At 43.5% G+C, this 19,812-nt stretch overlaps 1 protein-coding gene across 2 annotated transcripts; it reads left to right on the forward strand.

Annotated features, from left to right (window-relative positions):
• FUT10 (fucosyltransferase 10) lies at positions 1-10,919 on the forward strand. Of its 2 annotated transcripts, none has more exons than XM_039724150.1 (5): positions 1-248; positions 2,151-2,356; positions 3,043-3,328; positions 8,608-9,443; positions 10,672-10,919. In XM_039724150.1, exons 2-5 carry the CDS (start codon positions 2,276-2,278, stop codon positions 10,894-10,896), a joined length of 1,428 nt encoding a protein of 475 aa, XP_039580084.1. In that variant the 5' UTR covers positions 1-248; positions 2,151-2,275; the 3' UTR covers positions 10,897-10,919. The 2 variants fall into 2 exon arrangements, with proteins under 2 accessions (XP_039580084.1, XP_039580083.1); XM_039724149.1 differs by having other exon boundaries at positions 2-248; positions 2,154-2,356.
• Positions 10,920-19,812: the final 8,893 nt, after the last annotated feature.

The raw sequence follows: 19,812 nt of genomic DNA on the forward strand, positions 1-19,812 counted from the left end.
GCCTCACGGCGATTAGTCCTCCGCGCTCCCAGCGCAGGCCTCGGGGGCCCCGGGCAGAGCCGACCCCTTCCCCGCCCCCGCGGCGGGCGGAGGGAGGCGCGCGTCCGCACCGCCCCCGCCCGCCGCCCCTCCGCGCTCCAAGTAGGTGCACTGCCTGAAAGTTAAAAAAAAGCTGCAAAACACCCCAAACCCCCTCGGATGCGGCCGGAGGGGGACGCTGGCGGTGAGGCGGGAGCGAGTGTCTCGGGGTGAGTACGGCGGCGGGCGCCCGGCCGGACGATGCCCGACCCACGGCGGGAGCAGGGCCGGGGCTGCGGGATGCGCACAGCCTCGGGAAGGGGCAGCGTTTCGGAGAGCAGGAAAAACCCCGGCTGGGATGCTGAGTCCATAGAATTGCGGCGACACAGAGCTGGAGGGAGAGGCGGCAGGGAGAGCTGGCAGGAAGTTTGGAAGGATTTGCAGGGAGCTGCTGCTCCCGCAGGGCAGCCTGGGGTGGTGATTTATCCTTCGTCCCTCAAGTCCTCAGGGCCTCCGCTCAGCCTGACATAGGTGGGAAAGCGTTGCAAGGTCATCCTTGCCAGTGGCGCTGGGACGGGACAGAGCCCTGCCTGGCCCAGTCCTAGCGCACACCGCCGTGCTCGGCAGAGGTATTGCATGCTGGGCACCGCAGATACAAAAATGAAGCCATGGCTCAGTGATACCCTGGGTTAATAGGTGGAGTGCACCCATGCTGTGGTCAGTTCCCCCTCTAGGATCTGAAAATGTGGCAATTACTACTGCTGTTTACCAGGGCGGGGGTTAGGGCAGTATTCAGTGGATCATCAGAATCTTGCTTTTTGCCATGCACTGTCCTGGTAAGATATATGGTGTTAAAAGCACTGTCCAGCTCCAGCTATGCCAACACAGCAGTGGGCAGAATTCATCCCCTTCCCTTCCTGGTGCCGCTTTTTGGCTGTACTGCAGGAGGCACAGAAGGTGCAGAGGCTTTATGGAAAATCCTCCTGATCTGAGAAGCTCTTAACTGGCAGTCATGCACTTTCACACCCCCACAGACCTTCAAAAGCAGCTGGCCTGTGCAGAGCAGAATTGCACAGCAGGGTTTCATGTCAGCTTTTGCTAAAGAGGCCTTTCTGATGTTTGAGGGAAAGGGATGAACTCATGTGTCAGTGGAAGCAGAAAAAGAATATTTTTTTCCTCTAGCTGTCAGCACCACTGTGATAGTACTGCAGCAGGCAGTAGGTTTGGGAGCCACCCCTCTTTGCCAGGACTTTAGAACTTTGTGATTGGGATCCACATGGGGGGAAAGCTGGCAGGAAAACCAACATAAATTTCATTGTTATATATCTGAGTTTTCAGAACACCCACATTTTCAAACTTTACATCTCTGTGTGGAGTGCTACAGTCCTATCTTTCTACCATCCTTTATTTTTATTTTTCAAGACATGGCTGGAATTTTACAACTTCTCCTGTTTCCAGGAGTTGGGATTTTTGTACAGAAACATCCATCATGCAAAAAACCAGTAGGGTACTCTGAAAGCTAAAAAACGCACTGGGGAAGGGAAAGTTATTTGAAGAGAGGGAGACCAACACAGGTGCAGATTACTGAGAAAGGGTAACTTGTTAAATGAATTAGGTTTAGGTGTGGACAGAGTTTGTGTATGTATTGTGTGGTTACTTTCTCTATGCATTGGACATAGAGCATATTCTGTGAGTGTTCTTTATGTTTGTGAAGTCGCAGAAGACTGAAATGCAGCAAGTCCAAGGCCAGGTATTTGTGTGCCTTTTTCAGGAGCATTTTCAGAGATTGCCCAGGGAAGGAAAATCTCTCGTTGGTTCCCTGTTTGTGAATCTGCTGAAAAGCAGCACAGCTTGACATCTGAAGCTCATGAAAGCAGCGGCCCTCACAGTATACTGAGCCAGCGCCATCAGCATTCCTTACACTGGCTACAAGGATGGGAGGATGTCCAGGATGTCTTCAGGGGGAGTAGGTGCTTGGGACTTTGTGAGCAAGAGTGCTGTCTTGTGCAGGCTGCTTTCTGGATACCTGGCTGAAAATGTGGCTCTGGCACCTACAGAAGGCTATGGGTAGACATGGAACTGACCACTGAGTTTGAAGGAACTGTCTGTGTTGATGCTCTACTCTTTTTCAGCAGCAGTAACCATGAAGAGCAATAAGGATATAGTGGGAAAGCCCAGCAGCAAAGAGTGAAGACTTTGGACAAGTGACCTTCCTAATGCCTAGATGTAACTGCCCTGGCAGGCCTGGTAGTGCAGCATGATTAGGATGAGGAGGAAGATACTTTGGGCATCTTGCTTCTGCTTTGCAGCTGCCTTTTTCCTTGTGCTGACACTCCAGGTACAGGGGCAAGGGGGTGGGGTGTGTATGAGATTGCTGTCAAAGCAGGACACAATTCTGTCAGATGAGTGAGGCAACAGACATTTCCATACTAGTCTGTGCTTCACCAGGAGTTACTCTGTTAGCAGTGTTGGCCTTGTGGTGATAGCTGACTCTGGTAGTGACATAACTCAGAGAATACCTTTCTTGTATACATCCTTAGCTCCTGGTGGAGTTTTTCAGCAATGTTGCAACATACCATGCAGTGTTGTGTTGCCTCTATGCAGCATTGCCTCCTCTTTTCACATGTTTGAACTCATCAGGCTGGGGGACAAGGCTGGATCCTGGAAAACCTAATGGGTTTTTAACAGCTAATTTTCAGAAGAAACCTGGCTACTGAAGGGCTGTTTACTGCCCTATGCATTTTCCAGGGAGAAAGCAGAAGTTAAGTTGTTAAGTCACACATGATGTGGCCATATCTCAGTACAGAAATGTATTTGCTGCCTTCTCCTTACAATTTCAAATTAAAGCTTTTGCTGTTCTGATATAAGATGACCTGATGTCTTCAGTCAGTGAAATGCATCCAATTTGACTGACAGAAATTTAACATACTGACTTAGTGCTTGATACTTCAATTCTGGTTTGCAAGTAGATGTCCTGGCTAATGACAGTGATGTGTTGTGATATGTATGTTTATTTCCCTGAAGGTTATAACCGAACTGGGCAATTCAGAGAATAAGGTGTCAATAATCTCCAGTTTACACGGCAGCCCATTAAAGCCTGGGGAGAGACAGGCTTTTCAGTTGAAGAAGCAGGAACTTCACAGCAGCTTCAAGACAGAGTCCGATGTAAATCACTATCCGATCCTGCTCTGGTGGTCTCCCCTGACTGGAGAGACAGGGAGATTCAGTCAGTGTGGAGAGGATGTTTGCTTCTTTACTATAAACAAGACCTACCAGCACAATCAGATGACAAGAGCATTTCTGTTCTATGGTAAGAATCTATTTGTTTTCAAAGTCGCTTTTCGTCCCACTTAGTTCTTTCCCCATAGAGATTAAATATTTTAGGTGGCAATGACTTAGAACAGGAGATTTATGCAGCTCATTGGGTTGAGCTTTGCCTGGTGCTGAATGCCATTACCACTGCTCTGTAAAAGAGTGAAACTCTTTTAAGCGTGAAACTCACTCTGAAAAGTGACCACGCACTATCTGTGATATGACTGATGCCTTGTCTCATGCTGCTTTCCAATCACATGTACTCCCTGTTCATGGAAGAAAAGACAATTTCATGTCATTGCCAAGACATTTAAAGACAGTCTGAGATCAAGCCGACTTTTTCCAGTCTTCTGGCTTGTCACCCCTAGCAGAGGTTCTGCAAGGCATTTGTTGCACTTGTGCAAGTCTTTTGTCTAAAAATAATGCACTCTCTGGTAACAGTGCAACTCCCCTGCCTCATGTGCCAAAAAATTGCTAGCAGGCTCTAAATGGAATGTAGTGAAAGAAACCTATTGATTCCATACAGGGAGCAGCAGCTAGTGCAACCTTCTCAGCTGCTCTGGCTCTGCCAGGGACTTCTCATTACATACACTGTAAAGTGAGTCTACAGAGCATGAAAGATGCATCATTTAAAAGTAGACCTTACTTCATCAACTTTGTTCTTTTGCCTCATACAGTTGTTTTTGAAAGAAAACCTGAGCTTTAAGTGGAAAAATAAATTCAGATGCTTTTCTCTGACTGGTATGTTCAGATATTTCGTCTGGAAATAAAATAAATCAGGATACTGAATCTCATTTACTCAATCTGAATACAGGTGAACTGGAAAGAAGGGCCTTAAACTTTGTTGTTAGCAGTCAAACAAAAACTTCTCGTCACTGATCTTTTTAGATCTCCAAGTAGGTCAGCTTTGTCAGATAATATGGTGGTTAAGCATGAAAGCAAAGGAATAACAGCAAAGGAGTGAGAAACTGACCCAATTAGAGACAAAGAAAGCTGGAATGCATCACAGGAAAGCTGTAAAGTCTGGTGATTTTGTTCTCTGGTAGTAGTTTCATTTGTCTTTTTCAGTATTAGCAGGATTGTTACTCTTCATTTTAGCAGGCTTCTGGACATAGTTTATTCTCACATTTTTAAAATACAATTTATACTGGGCTATATACATAAGACTCTCCCTTATACATAAGACTCTCCCTGTAGCTTTTTTTTTTTTTTCTTTTTATAGAGATGCTGGCTATGAACTTTGTAAAGACAAGTGTCAAAATATGCAAAATTGTTACTTATTTTTAAACCACAGTAAATGACCTCACAATGCCAAAACAGAGTTGTTCTCTCTTTCTCTCCCCCTCTCCCCCCTGCCATGATGCAGTGAGCTGTGAGTCTGCAAAAAGGTATATTTTACTTTTGCATATTTTCCCTCTAAAGAGCCTGCTGGGTGAAAACTTGAATATCTGAATTTCCATGCTAAGGCTGGATCAGAGCACAGTTTCACCTTCCAAAGGAAATGCGATAATTTTCTCAGTACTTGGTCAGTAAGCTAGTCAAGAGAAGAATGATCCAAAGGTTAAGAAAAGCACTGTGCAAAAATACAGGGTGTAGATGTTTCCCAGCACAACTGCTTTGTTAGGAACACCAATTTTTCTGCAGCTTGTCCCAACTCACTGCCCTGGCCTGGGGAGCCCCTTAGTGTAGGTGATGACTTTGTTAAGTGTCGCTGTCTTTTGTTTTGAAAGGAAATGTGGCCTCCCCTTGCTGGACTTTGTTTCTGCTTTTGGGAGAGATTCCCAACTCCACCTTTTTTAGTGTCACGTAATTCATAGAATATAGTATTTAGCATGAGCTGGATCTGTCAGGGCCTCAGGGGTGTTGTTCCTAAGAGAGAAGGATGTCCAGTTGTTCTGTACTGGTGCACTGAGTCCTTGGAATATGACTTCTGAATGGAAGATGTCTTCTAAAATGCATAACTTCTCCTAGCAGCATATATATTTCTCTTCTGCATATCTAAGATTTCCAGTTAATAGTTAGAAAGTGAAATTGCTCATAGTTCTAGTCTAGTGGTGCTTTTTTCTATTCCATCATAGGCTTCCTTATTTCCTTCATCTCATGGGGTAGAGGGTATGCTGATGTTATCTTCCTTTAATCCTTTTTGTCTTCTTGCTGGACTGAGATTGATTAAGTGTTGTATTAAATTCAGTCATTCTGATGCGCTCTGATCTGTACTGTGGCCAGTTTTGGGCCCTTTATTTCAAGAAAGACACTGAGATGCTGCAGCATGCCTAGAGAAGGGCATCAAAGCTGAGGAAGGGTCTGGAGAAGAGTCCAGTGAGGATGGCTGTGGGAGGTGGGATTGTTCAGCCTGGAGAAGAGGAGGCATAGGGGTGACATCATCACTGTCTACAACTCCCTGACAAGAGGCTCTAGGGTTGGTCTCTTCTCCCAGGCAACCAGCAACCAGGATGAGAGGACACAGCCTCAAGCTGAACCAAGGGGATGTTCAGGTTGGACATCAGGAGCAATTTTTTCATGGAAAAGGTTGTTAAACATTGGAATGGCTTGCCCAGGGTGATAGTGGAGTCACCATCCCTGGGGTTGTTCAGTAAAAAACTGGTTATGGAATTAAGTGCCATGGTCTAGTTGACAATGTGGTGATTGGTCAAAGGTTGGACTTGATAATCTTGGAGGTGTTTTCCAACATAAATGATTCTGAGATTCTATGATTTTATAGTGCATTTTTCTTTATGTGTCTCTTTGCCTGGCTTAACTGTCCCCTAGTCTGGTAAGTTTTACGTGTCGCCTTTTTGTCTTTCTCTCATTCTTACCTGTGTTTCCACCCCCTTTTCCCTGCAATACTACCTGAAAGAGGGAGCACACTTGTAAGAGACCAAGCTGCAGTGCTGTGATTTCAATCCACAGCATTTCATTATTGTAGGTATGCACTGTTACTTCTCTTTGCATCACCTAAAACAAAGTGTTTTCAAAGCCAGACAGACTTTATGATTTTTTCCACGAGAATTTGATTAAGTTTCAGTTTTTGTCACCTTCTTCTGTCACAAAATACATCAAAAACAAGATAACACATCAAAAACAGAAGAAGCAAATAGCATTTTTCATTGAGTGGCATACCCTTTCATCCTTTTAGTGCTGAGGACTTAGGACCTGAGTAGAAGACAGAAGGTCAGTGTTTAGTGGCCTTAAAAATCTCCACCTGATGCTCCTGAAGGATCTTTTTCTATAGGAGATTTTTATATTACTGACAGCTAACTTCTATCTCTGCTGCAGTAATGAAGTCTCATATTAGTTTTATAAAGTTGTCCTTGGAGTCACTTTGGTAGGCTAATACAGCTGCAAGCACCACTGGGCATTTAAAAAAATCTTTATATCTTCATTTTTAGATCAGTATTCTGTGTAAAACTTCTGCTAGCACCCCCTTCTTTTTCCCATCAGTGGTTTGAGGTCAGGGGCAGAATGGAGAGTGAAAAGTTACAAGTGTGAGTGAGATTGTGTTATGACCCACCTCTGAGGGATGGTAACTGAGGTTCCTGTTAATAGATGCCTTGGGTGAATTAGAATGAAACAACTCTGCATGACTGGTGTGTGTATATATCAGCCAGATTTATTTCAAAACTGTTTAATTGCAGTGGCTCTTCTGAGTCTTTCCCATAAAAGTATAAAAATATCATGAAGAAAATATGTAAGAAAAAGAAAGAGAAAAAGAAGAGGAAGGAATAAAAGGAAGTAGATAGTGAAGATCCATCTCTGATGGATCCAGTGGTGATTCTTGATCATTGCAATTTTGATGTCTATGATAGGAGTGATGGTTGCAGTCTTCATTCACTGAGGGTAGGGGCCTGCAAAACAGAGTGTGCTGGGTTGTATACATTTAAATTGGCATGGGAACACCTAGATCGCTTCCCAGGGTGGGAATTTTTTGTGTCTGATGCAACAGTACAAGGCATGTGCATGTGCAGTCTTCTGATGGAGAGTTCCTGGTAAGAGTTGAGATGCTTTGTGGTTGTTTGTGGTCCATAGCCCACTGTCTTATGGTGAAAGAGGGAAACTGGCATGGAGAAAGCATTACCCTACCTCCACAGAATCTACTGCTTACTGGCCATTCCCCTTAGTTGGCTTGAACACAACTTGTTTAAGACCTTGTATTCCCAATTGTCCTAGATGCAATCATCCATGGAGTTTGCTACACAAAGGTTAGGCTGCCAAATATGTTAGTTTATCTGAAGATAAGAATTTGTGATATTTTCTAAACCAGCTCTTCAGTGTTAGTTTCAGTTTTTGAACCTCTCTTGCTTGGCAATATTAGCTGAAAGTTTTGTATGTTCAGTGCCTTTACTTAAGTAGAGAACAGATACGCTTCTAGCACAGTGAGGAAGTATCTTGACAGAAATGGGGCAAGTTTGCATTTAATCTCCAGTAAGGCTGGTCGTAAGAGTGTAGTGCAGTAGTTATGAAGGGAGAGCAAGCAGTGCATTAATGAACTGGTATTTCAACTTAGTTTTGTACAGACCAGCCTTTGAGAAAAGTCATCTGGGTTTGTCCTAAGGCTTCAACCACAGTTTTCCCAGTTTCTGCAGTTGTCTGTTTTTAGAGTTTAGACATTAGTATTCTTCTACTATTGGCATTACTTTGAGGAGCTGTCTTCTGCCAGAAGCTACTTCTTTATGTATCTGATAGGCAGCTGTGATACATAATCTCTTAATTTTCTCGTTGAAAATTTAATAGTTTGGCTTCCTAAGTCTCTACGGTACGATGTCTTTTCAAAACTTGAAGTAATTATTTTTTTCTCCTTAATCCTGTCCAGGATTTCAGCATCCATTTAGTTGTTTTATTACTAGAACCAAATTGAGTTCTGTGGTAACCATTTTCCTCACATCGCAGAGGAAATGCCATCTGTTCCCCTGTTTAGAGAACCAGGGGATTATTAGACATCTTACTAGTCTCATTTCAGTGCATTAAAATATGGAATTCCTAGTGATCCTTTGACATGAGAGGCCTTTAAACTAATATGACATGAAAGGAAACCACTTCAATATTAATTACTGATCCCACTTCTCTAGGTTCTTCTGCTATGAAATTCAGTTTTATCTGTCATTATGCTCTTGTGCCTTTGCATTAATTGCATTCTTTGAAATAACTGCCTTATAGTGTCAGAAATGTGATGGTTGTAGCGCTGATGCTAAATTAAAACTAGACTTCTGTGCCATTGTAGTTAGTGTCACATGACAGATGATCAGGATGAACACTTGCTTTTTGTTTGCTTTTGTCTAGGTACTGACTTCAGTATAGACAGTTTACCTCTCCCTCGTAAAGAATATCATGACTGGGCCCTTTTCCATGAAGAGTCACCAAAAAACAACTACAAACTATTCCATGAAGCAGCCATCACCTTATTCAACCATACTGCAACATTTAGCCGCCACTCTCACCTGCCACTGACCACACAGTATCTTGAGGGTGTAGAGGTCCTGAAGTCATTGAGGTTCATGATCCCCCTGCAGATGAAAAACAGCCTGAGGAAAAGGCTTGCACCCCTTGTGTACGTGCAGTCTGACTGCAACCCCCCTTCTGACCGGGACAGCTATGTGCGTGAGCTGATGTGCCACATTGAAGTAGACTCTTATGGGGAATGTTTGCATAACAGAGACCTCCCCCAGCATCTCAGAAATCCAGCTGCCATGGATGATGGAAATTTCTTAAAAATACTGGCACAGTACAAGTTCATTCTTGCTTTTGAAAATGCTATCTGTGAAGATTACATCACTGAAAAACTCTGGCGGCCGCTGAAGTTGGGAGTGGTGCCAGTGTACTTTGGGTCTCCCAGCATTGTAGACTGGCTTCCTAGTAACAAGAGTGCAATCCTGGTATCCAGTTTTTCACACCCTCGGGATCTAGCCCACTATATCAAAACACTGGATACCAATGATGAAGAATATGAGTCCTACCTACAGTGGAAACTGAAAGGGGACATTTCCAACCCAAGACTGCTTAGAACAATGAAGGAACGCAAGTGGGGAGTGCAAGATATCACCCAGGACAATTACATTGACACCTTTGAGTGCATGGTTTGTAACAGAGTGTGGGAAAACATCAGACGGAAAGAAAAGGTATGTGTGAATTTGTGTTTGTTTCTCAGAGAGGCTTTAAAATGGCATTAGGGTCAGGTTTGTCTTGGGAAGTTTGGTTACCAGATTTCTGGCTAGCTGATGGCTGCGATATCCCAGTTCCATTGGGTTGTGCATCCTCACGTAAATAGGTGTCAAGAACATGTGTTCCTCACAGTGCTGCAGTGCAGTGTGTGAGCACATGACATTGACCACTGAGCTGGTGGTCGTTTTCAGCTAAAGGCATGAGTTGTTCAGGGAGGAGATTTTTTTCATGCTCTAGAAAGTAGCCTAACATGTTGACCTTCTTCAGATGACCTGGAACATCTGTAAAGAGGTTGCCCAGAAAGGTTGTGGGATCTCTGTCCTTGGAGGTATTTTAAGACTAAACTCAGTTTTGCCCTAGGCAATTATATATGATTGCACCTGTTTGGAAGAGGGAACTGAACTAGAGATCCCTGTCTTCTGATCTGTCGTAAGCACTGTATGACTGTCAGGTTCTGTATATGTGTGGATAAATTCACATGCCATTGTCTGTGGTGACTAAACACTGGAACAGTTTCTGAACCAGGTTGTGTGTTTGTGAGAAGCTGTATTTCAGCTGATCACCATCTGAGCAATACATTAAATGGTCAGCCAGTAGAAGGGAGATGGAGAAAACTTCTGAAGTTATTAAGGTGAGCTGAAGTGATGAGAATTACAAACTGGCAAGTAAACTTTGCTGTTTGAGTCTGGTGCAAACCTGGACATATATTCTCTCTGAGTTAGGAATGCAGCCATGGAAAGGTAGAGAACAGACACAGATATTCTTTCCCTGTGTTTTGTGGCTCTCTAGTCAATAAAATTATGAAGACCAGTTTACTCTCCTGGCGAGATTCATGGCTTGTTTTTTTCCCTTAGAAAAACAATCTCGGTAAGTGTGTGCATATTTAAGATGAAAACAGAATATAATGAAGAAAATATTACTCCTTGTCTTGTAATTTCATTTTGTGTGGGTTGGTGCTGTTCATTTGCAGCCAAACCTTATCTGAGACTCAGATGCATGACTCGTCAGCATGACTGATCTTGTCCCAGACGCTTAGGGGAGACCTTCTACAGGGACATGGGTAGAGCCTGCAGTGGGAAGAAAAGTGTAACTGACGTGATTTGACAGCCTGCTAATGGCATAGCACTTTCCTTCTCTGTTTGCCTGGGTTCCTGAATAACCCCTTTTATTTGTCTTTGTCGCCAGGGATGGTTACCCCAGAAGTGGGAGGCTCAGGTTAATCATCTGAGCTGCCCCAAACCAGAGGCATTCTGGTTCTCATCGTCAAACCCTGGCTGGATTTCTCTCCAAAAGATGTGGATACCAAGCTTTGAGCAATCCAAGAAAGAAGCCTGGGCACTGAGGCACCTGGTGGAAAGGAACAAGAATTTTACAGCTGAAGAATTTTGGATGCTTGTATTCAAAGAATAAACACAACAGACCTGTAAAACAGAGTGAGAGCCTCAGAGGAGTTCTGTGGAATTTTCTTTTTCGGATGACCTTATAATTTAGGATCAGTAGCCATGGGAAGTAGACCCGTGAGGCTGAATTTAGTATGTTCAGTGCTCAAGGGGCACCGAGAAATGCTAAACAGTCAAATCATTCTGCCACGTAATATATGCACATATATGTGCATATATTACGTGGCAGAATGATTTGACTGTTTAGCATTTCTCGGTGCCCCTTGAGCACTGAACATACTAAATTCAGCCTCACGGGTCTACTTCCCATGGCTACTGATCCTAAATTATAAGGTCATCCGAAAAAGAAAATTCCACAGAACTCCTCTGAGGCTCTCACTCTGTTTTACAGGTCTGTTGTGTTTATTCTTTGAATACAAGCATCCAAAATTCTTCAGCTGTAAAATTCTTGTTCCTTTCCACCAGGTGCCTCAGTGCCCATCATGGCTTGTTTTTTTCCCTTAGAAAAACAATCTCGGTAAGTGTGTGCATATTTAAGATGAAAACAGAATATAATGATGAAAATATTACTCCTTGTCTTGTAATTTCATTTTGTGTGGGTTGGTGCTGTTCATTTGCAGCCAAACCTTATCTGAGACTCAGATGCATGACTCGTCAGCATGACTGATCTTGTCCCAGGCGCTTAGGGGAGACCTACAGGGACATGGGTAGAGCCTGCAGTGGGAAGAAAAGTGTAACTGACGTGATTTGACAGCCTGCTAATGGCATAGCACTTTCCTTCTCTGTTTGCCTGGGTTCCTGAATAACCCCTTTTATTTGTCTTTGTCGCCAGGGATGGTTACCCCAGAAGTGGGAGGCTCAGGTTAATCATCTGAGCTGCCCCAAACCAGAGGCATTCTGGTTCTCATCGTCAAACCCTGGCTGGATTTCTCTCCAAAAGATGTGGATACCAAGCTTTGAGCAATCCAAGAAAGAAGCCTGGGCACTGAGGCACCTGGTGGAAAGGAACAAGAATTTTACAGCTGAAGAATTTTGGATGCTTGTATTCAAAGAATAAACACAACAGACCTGTAAAACAGAGTGAGAGCCTCAGAGGAGTTCTGTGGAATTTTCTTTTTCGGATGACCTTATAATTTAGGATCAGTAGCCATGGGAAGTAGACCCGTGAGGCTGAATTTAGTATGTTCAGTGCTCAAGGGGCACCGAGAAATGCTAAACAGTCAAATCATTCTGCCACGTAATATATGCACATATATGTGCATATATTTATATTTAGAATTATTTCTATTAATTGTCATTTGCTCAAATGTTTGAACATTAAGGTCCTGATTGTCAGGATTCTCAAAGCCCAGATTTAAGTACACAGCTAATTATCCTGAAGCAGATGTCTCTCCCTCCAACTTTAGATACATACCTGCTCAGTCTCAAGGCCCCTTTTTCCCCAGTCCAGGACCCTCCTTTGCTCTATTGATAGCCACAAGGTGCAGAGCAGCTGACACCATTGCACAGGTACAGCTTCTGTGCTGCTTTGGAGGTAGACTAAAAACTTGGGACTGTGTCCCTGGCTAGCTGTTTATTATCAAATTTCCTGGCATCAGCAGATTTAAGCAGGGACTTGGCGGGCTTTGTGTCCTGACACTGAGTGCCAATGTAACGTACATTAGTGGTTGGCACGAGGAAGCACCATCTGTTAGTGTCCGGGGACAGATTGAATGAAAACGTGTTGGCTCAGATTTACCCACCATCTTCTGCTAAAAATAAGCAGAGTACATGAGTATCTCTACTCCCCAGAAATAGGGTTGGTTTAGATCTGACTTACCTTCTTGCCTTTCTGATGATGTATTTGTATTCTGATAGTAGTATTTGTGTCATGTAATCACATGAAATTGTGTGATTAAAAGGGCAGAGATAATATAGAGTCTGTTGGTGCTGAAGTCTTCAGTAGGCCCAAGGAGAAGTAGGTAGTCTTCCTGTTTTAACACACAAAACCTTAAATTACTTAATCTGACAAAGAATAAAACTTGGTGATATTAGTCATCACTTGCCAAAAGACACACCTTTGCCTGGTATTTAGAGTGTTGCAGTTTTCTTTCCAAGTTCTTTCAACCTCAGTCTGTGGAGGAGTAAATTTTCACAGGATCTGCAAAATGGCAGTAACTGTGTGAAGCCATTCAGATGAGTGACACCCATTCATACACATATGATGACACAGGCAAATGGAGTTACTAATCTGGAGTTCTTTACATTACCGGAAAGGCAGATTTTCACCTGTATGAAATTTCCATGGAATTGTTCATTGCACCAGGCTATTTTAAAATTTCTGTCAAACACGCTTCTGTTTCATGAAGGGGTAGCCAAATAGTGACAATGGAGAAAGATGTGAATAGCATTTACACCAAGAAATTCAGCTGTGAAATTTACTTACCCTGGAAAAGTTCCTCACCAGAAATTTTGTCAACAAATAGCTGGTGAATTTTTAATTACTTTTAAGTCTGTCAAAGGAAAGATGAATTTTGTGGCTATGAACAACAGAGTGTTGGTCATTAGTATCAGTCATTGTTTCTGTGAGAATATATTTAGTTTTGATGAAGCAAAATATTCCCACTGAAATTTCTCACCACTAGTGTTTTGCTGTTGTGACGCACAGCATCTGTTGGGCATATCTTAAACACTTTCCCCAGTGGTCTGCAGTGCAAATGATAACTAGACTCCACAAATGAAGTTCTTCAGGAAAGTGACATTAACTAAAGTGACTGACAGAGTTTCCTAGATCCGGGCTGAAAGCTGAACGTTAATCTCAAAACTTTTGCAAAGGGAACTGCTGAATGCCTATCTGTTGGTGTGAAAGTCTGTTTCACCTCCCAGGATGATAAAGAAACATGAAGGACTACTTTTTGTTGTTATTTTTTATTTTGTTTTGTTTTGTTTTGTGATCTTCTGCTGTCCCCTTAGCCAAAAATCTCAAGCCATGCTGTCTAAAGTCCTCAGGAACTGCACAATTGGATTTTTAAATTTGTTTTCATGGTGGAATCTCTCAGATCCTGACCATCTTGAACAGTCTGGTAGATGGATACAATCCAAAGATATAAGACATATTAATCTCAATTTTTAGTGTTTTATTATCCTTCATTTTAATTTGGTGGAGTGTGAGGGAAAGAAGGATTGTGACCCACATTCTGATATTTCAAGTGGTCAGCAGCCTGTGTTTCAGAAGAAGTAACATGTTGATCCATTGCTGTATACAGTAGAAAGATGAATCTCCAGAGCAGTTGCCTGGAGAGTGCATTCTTTTTACAGAGTAAAACTCTTGAGTCCCACAGGCTAGTTCAGAGCAATCTCCATTTGGCCTCTTCATTTTTTAATCACCTTCTAGAATCTTTCTCCTTGTGCTGGGTGGCGGGCTTGTGAATATCACTCTGGGAGACTTATGGCAAGAATTTGTGCAGACTTATCAAGTGTGAGAAAGACTGACCATCATGAATTCTAGGTTGATCTCTACTGCTCTGAGAAGGAATAAGCAGAATTTTTTATTTAGCAGATTTGCTAGCTTTTCTGCCACGTACAGGTTTGTAATTCCAGACAACAGAGGGATGCAGTTTTTTTGATAGACACAGATAGTACAGTCCTTTCTTTTTTGCCCTAGAAGGACAATAGCAAAATAGTTGAAAAAAACTCCGTACTTCCAAAAATGAGAGCTGATTCTGTATGAACATCTGATTCTGTATGAAGTGCATGCTTCCCAACCTCTTACATGGTGGTAACAAGATGCCCTGATTTCCTCTGGTGTGGCATATTGACATGACAAAGACAGTTCCTTTGGGTTTGCTTTTATTCCGCTGAACCCATACCTGTCAGCTACCCCTGGAGTCATAAATATTTGTGGCCTCTGAGCCCACAGTGACCCTTGCATTTGAAGTACAAAACTTCAAGACCCCTTCAGAAGATGCCTGCATTTAACTTGGAGGTGTCTCAGAAATCTGCAGCATCTCCCTGGTGGGACTGGGAAAGTCTGGGGCAGGAGGTGGCACTGGATGTTAGCCTTAGAGATGGTCCTTCTCCTTTTCCCTGAGGAAAATTGTAAGAATCAAGACTGCTTTTATCCTTCCTACTACTCTCTCTACATCCAGCCTCTGCCTTTTACCAGCTCCCTCTGATATACCTGTACCACCTGTCCTTGTGACGTCTGGTTGTGTAAGAAAACAAAACACAAGTTTTTTCACTGCAAACATTTGCTGACATTTCTTCATTTTCACTGTTGGAGGCCTGAACCTCAAACTTGTCTTTCTTGGGTTATGGCTGCCTGTGCTTGAGGCGAGGTCTGAGTTAGTGCAGTGGTATCTGGAGTCAGGCTGCAGGGAGACAGCTGAGCGTGAGAAAGAGCTGGGAGAAGCCTTACCTGGGCCCTCCCCTGATCTACCTGTTGAGGTCCCAAGTCCCTGTCTGGGCTGTGCTTTGCCATGCCTGTACCTGTTCCCAGTTCTTCTGTCTCAATCTTCATCTGTTGTGTTGCTGCACACCTGCTGGGTGACTGCTGGGCTGTCGCTGACCCTGCCCTCCACCACACCCCTGCTCTGTGTGTCTTGCCTGTGGTGCACCCCACAGGAAAGACACACAGTGGAGACACTGCCCAGTTGGCTCCACTTTCAGTGGATTTTTTGTAGCCCAGCACAGGGCCCTTCCAGAAGCTGCAGCTAGTGGGGAATGTCATTTGGAGCACCTGGCCTTGCCATCGTGAAGCTTCCTCCAATTTCCTAAGGGTTGCTTCACCTCTTGTTGGGGTTGTCTGCAGTAGATGCCCCTCTGCTATCCATTGTGTTTGGCGACCCCTGGTCATTATCCATGAATCCTTAACAGTGCCCTGTTTCATGGCAGAGTGCTGTGCAGCTGGGCTGCCCATCACCTACAGTCCCTCCATGCCTACAGTCCCTCCATGCCCTTCAGCAGCACTCCAGTGATGGGGCTCTCTTGCCATATTGCTTTGATCCCAAGTATGCACAGAATTGAGGTTTACAATTTCTTTCCTCCTCCGAACTCTGATCTGTTGACCTGATTTTCCCATATTGGTTCAAATTTTCATATTTCTTAGCTTTTCAAAAATCTCCGTAACACTGACACTAGCCAACACTTTGGAAGGGCCTAGTGGAGTGGGGGTCTTAACACAGCAGATCATATGAGATTGCTGTGCTTGGTATACATTAAAGGCACAATGGAGTACTTGCCCTAGAAAATGAACAGCAAGCTGAAGACTGAAGAAGTAATTAAAAAACATGAGGACAACTTTAACTGTGTTCATTTCAGTGCAAGACAAACCTTGATCTTATGTTGTGGGCGCACAACTGTGCATTGTGCTCTTCAGAGGTCAAATCCCAGCTTTCCTCCCTCATGCAGCATTTACAGAGAAACAAAGCCGAATGCTTGCTTGTGGCAGACATTAAAGAAAAGCAAAGATTTCGATGGTGGTAGTGCATGTTTGCAGAGCACGTGATGCTCTGTTTTGTCAGCAGCACGGCGTCAGCCTGAGATGAAATACAATGAGGGTGGCTTTGTGCTTCTGTAGAAGTGTGTCGCTGCTGCGTATGCATGAGGTGACAGTGGGGAGGTCTCATATGACTGACACTGCAGTGCTGTGCTGCACAGCTCTGTGGGGGCTGTTCACAAACCAGAGCAGGGTTAAAGCCAGGCTCTGTAATTAATGCAGAGAGAGAGCTCGTGAGCTTCCCTTCTCAGGTGCACGTCTTGCAGGGCACAAGAGATAGAAGGCTAGGTAGAGTGGGGTGGTATGGACATATGCTGCTGTTTCCTGCTGGCTGACATTCCCCCTAAGTGTTTTTAAATCACACGTATTGAAGCCTCATGTGCAGACCTTGTTTTTAGTTAGTTTTCTGAACTCAGGGTTAAGGAATAAATTATTAAAAACATGCAGCCATTTGCTGATCTCTTTACGGCCTTGGAAGAAGATAGGGTGTAGAGATGTTATTTTGAATCTGATCAATCAAATGTCTTGAAATCAGTCTTGTTTAATATATGCACATATATTCTGCTGGAAAAAAAAAACAACTGACCTGAAGATTGCTTAAGGTTGCAAGGCAAAGTAGAATGAAAAACATTTCTATAATTGGTCTTCTTAAACCCAGGATTTTTCTTCTGAAACATTAAGTTTGGGCACCATCAAGTCCATGGAACCGAGTTCATTTTGCTTTCCCAATCCCAAAACTAAACACACCCACTAAGTTACCTATTGCCTTTTCCTTCAACCTCATCTGCTCTCCATCCCAAACCTGGAATGAAGTGAGAGTCTGGGAAAAGCACAATCAAGAGACTTAGCCAGAAGGTTTATCCTTTGGCTCAGGTGTGGGGCAGGAGTCTGGGAAGAGGCTGCATGTTCCTTTCTGGTGGTTTGCAACAGAGAATAACCTTTCTGGGCTGTGGGTCTCCTGGGTATGCAGAAATGCAGTTGCATGGCTCCCTGGCCTGGGAGGAGTGAGTGGAGCAGTAGGCTGAAACATGTTGCAATCAGCATGTTTGGGGAAGCCTAAGGAAAGCATTCGTGTTTTATGGTTTTTGTTGCAAGCTCCAGGACAGTTTGGGAGCTTTGTCAGTCTCCTTTTCAGTGCTGCAGAGAAGCCATCTCCTTCTGGCCTGCTAGCATGTGTCTGCTGGATGGTGGGATGTCCTCAGGCTTCCAGTGGATACTGGCTGTGGGAGTCCTTGAAGTAGGGCTGGATCTGCAGCAGCTTGAGAGACATTGCATCAGTTATTACAGGTTCAGAGTCATGAGGTTTGGAAGGTAATTGTATGTTTTTTCCCTTTTGTTGGCAACCTTTCTAAATATTTTGGTGTGCTGAATGCACATTTAGACATTCTGGGTATTTCTTTAGCCTGGATAGGCTTCAAAAGACTTTTTTTTTTTTTTTTTTTAATATGGATGAGACCAGACTCAGTAAGAGTCCAGTTAGGTGTGTTGAGAAAGACACTGTGCAAGCTATTTGGAAAAACTGTGATGGAACCAAGAGTCCTGGCAGTCACAGGCTCGCTATAGATTTGTTATCTCCAGAATCATGTATGCCTTTATTTAACTACACCACAAAACTCTCACTTTGCATAAGTTAAACTTTCTGTGGAATGTAAATTATTAATGCACTAAAATGTGCTGCTAACAGTTGTTTGCATTTGAAGCTATTACTCCCTGTTCCTGACATATACATTTGGTTATTTACCATTTTCCCAGAGTCAGCAAAAATGCATCCTTTCTCTCCATGCCATATGTTTTGTACAAAGACCACAAAGCCCCAAGATGATTAATTCTGGGGGTGAGAGCAGTACACACAAAAACCCAGTAATAATGGAATTAGATTTAGATTCTGGGACCCTTCAGTGCCCCAAAATACTTCATCTTAGAATTAAATAAATTTTTTTCTCCTGTCTGAGAAGTCAGAATTGGACTGTCTGGTCTGATGATTAAAATCAAAGCCCACAGTCAAAATGTGGCCAGGAATCCAGGCAGTAGGCTACAGCCACAGGGACATCTTGACTGTCACTGTTGGTTTTGAGTGACTCACAGGGTAGTGGGTGACAGAGGTGACAGAGGGACTACACTTTTACAGAATCACAGAGCCAGGAAGTTCCAACCAATATGTTGAGAAAGATCTCTGAGTTCATAAAGTCTGACCTTTGACTAAACACCACCCTGTCAACCACACCATGGCACCCAGTGCCATGTCCAGTCTTTTCATAAACACCTCCAGGAACAATGATTCACTACATCCCTGGGCAGCCCATTCCAATATCTATTCACCCTTTCTATGAAGAAATTCCTCCTTATCTCCAACCTCAGCCTCTTCTGGTGCAGTTTGAGGCTGTGTCTTCAAAGCCTAGTTTTGTTGAGCAGCCTTCCTGTGGGTCAGAGAAGAGTGCGTCTCTGCCCCCTTTCTGTGGAGCATTTGAATTGATAGCCCCTGCTCCTGGCCCCTCCTCAGCCTCCTGCAGAAGATCAATGTGTCCAAAAGAGTGCTTCTTATGGTGGATAGGAAATGCCATTATAGAAATGACCTAAATGTACTTGTAGGTTGTGAAATAAGCAAATAGATGCAAGCACTTGAGAACAAAACCTCTTCTTTTTGAAGCTTTTTCTGCTCAGAGATGATGGAAGATGATGTCTACATGGTTTACTATTATTATTGGGTTTTTAAGAATCCTTTTTTAAGATAATGGTTGGACTTTTCTTGCGCTGTAGGAAGAACTCTCAGAACTCTCAGGTTTGGTGGAAGTTGCTGCTACCCGATCCCCACACTGAGTGGGAGATGGCATACACACCTCTGGACATAGTGTTACTTTATTCTCACAAATACAAAACTTAGTTTTGCTGTTGTGACCCATGTTGTGTCATTTGCTCTAGAATTGCTAATCAAAACTAATTAAAGCTTCATCCAAGAGCAAATTTGTCCAATAACCTGGTGATGTAGAACCAGCCATGAGGGAAAGGAGTCACTGGATCTTCTTTATACAACTGGGGCATTGCAAAGGGGCTTATACTAAGCATAATGTAATGTAATGCTACTCAGGAGTTGCTGTACATCATCAGAATAGCATAAATGTAAATCCATGGTAAAGGCTTAATGCCGGAAAAGCCAGCCCACAGTGTGGGAGTTGGGGAGAGCTCCAGGACACAGAAGACGGTAGATAATGGAAATGCTTGGTGGCATTGTGGGAGGATGGTGGTGACTACAGAGCCACCCAGTCTTATCAAGTGGGGTTACTGGGGTGTATATATGACCACATGCTGCAGCAGTTCCAGCATCCCCTTTCCCACCTTCCAAAGGCATGCCTCCAACCCGACTTTAGGGCTCTAGAGGAAAAGATTAGTTTTCTGGGCCAGAAATCAACTCAGGAAATGCTAGTGAGCACTACAAGAGCAGCAGCAGTGATT

Source organism: Passer montanus, unplaced genomic scaffold, assembly GCF_014805655.1.
Source record: "Passer montanus isolate IOZ18808 unplaced genomic scaffold, ASM1480565v1 scaffold52, whole genome shotgun sequence".
NCBI lineage: Eukaryota > Metazoa > Chordata > Aves > Passeriformes > Passeridae > Passer > Passer montanus.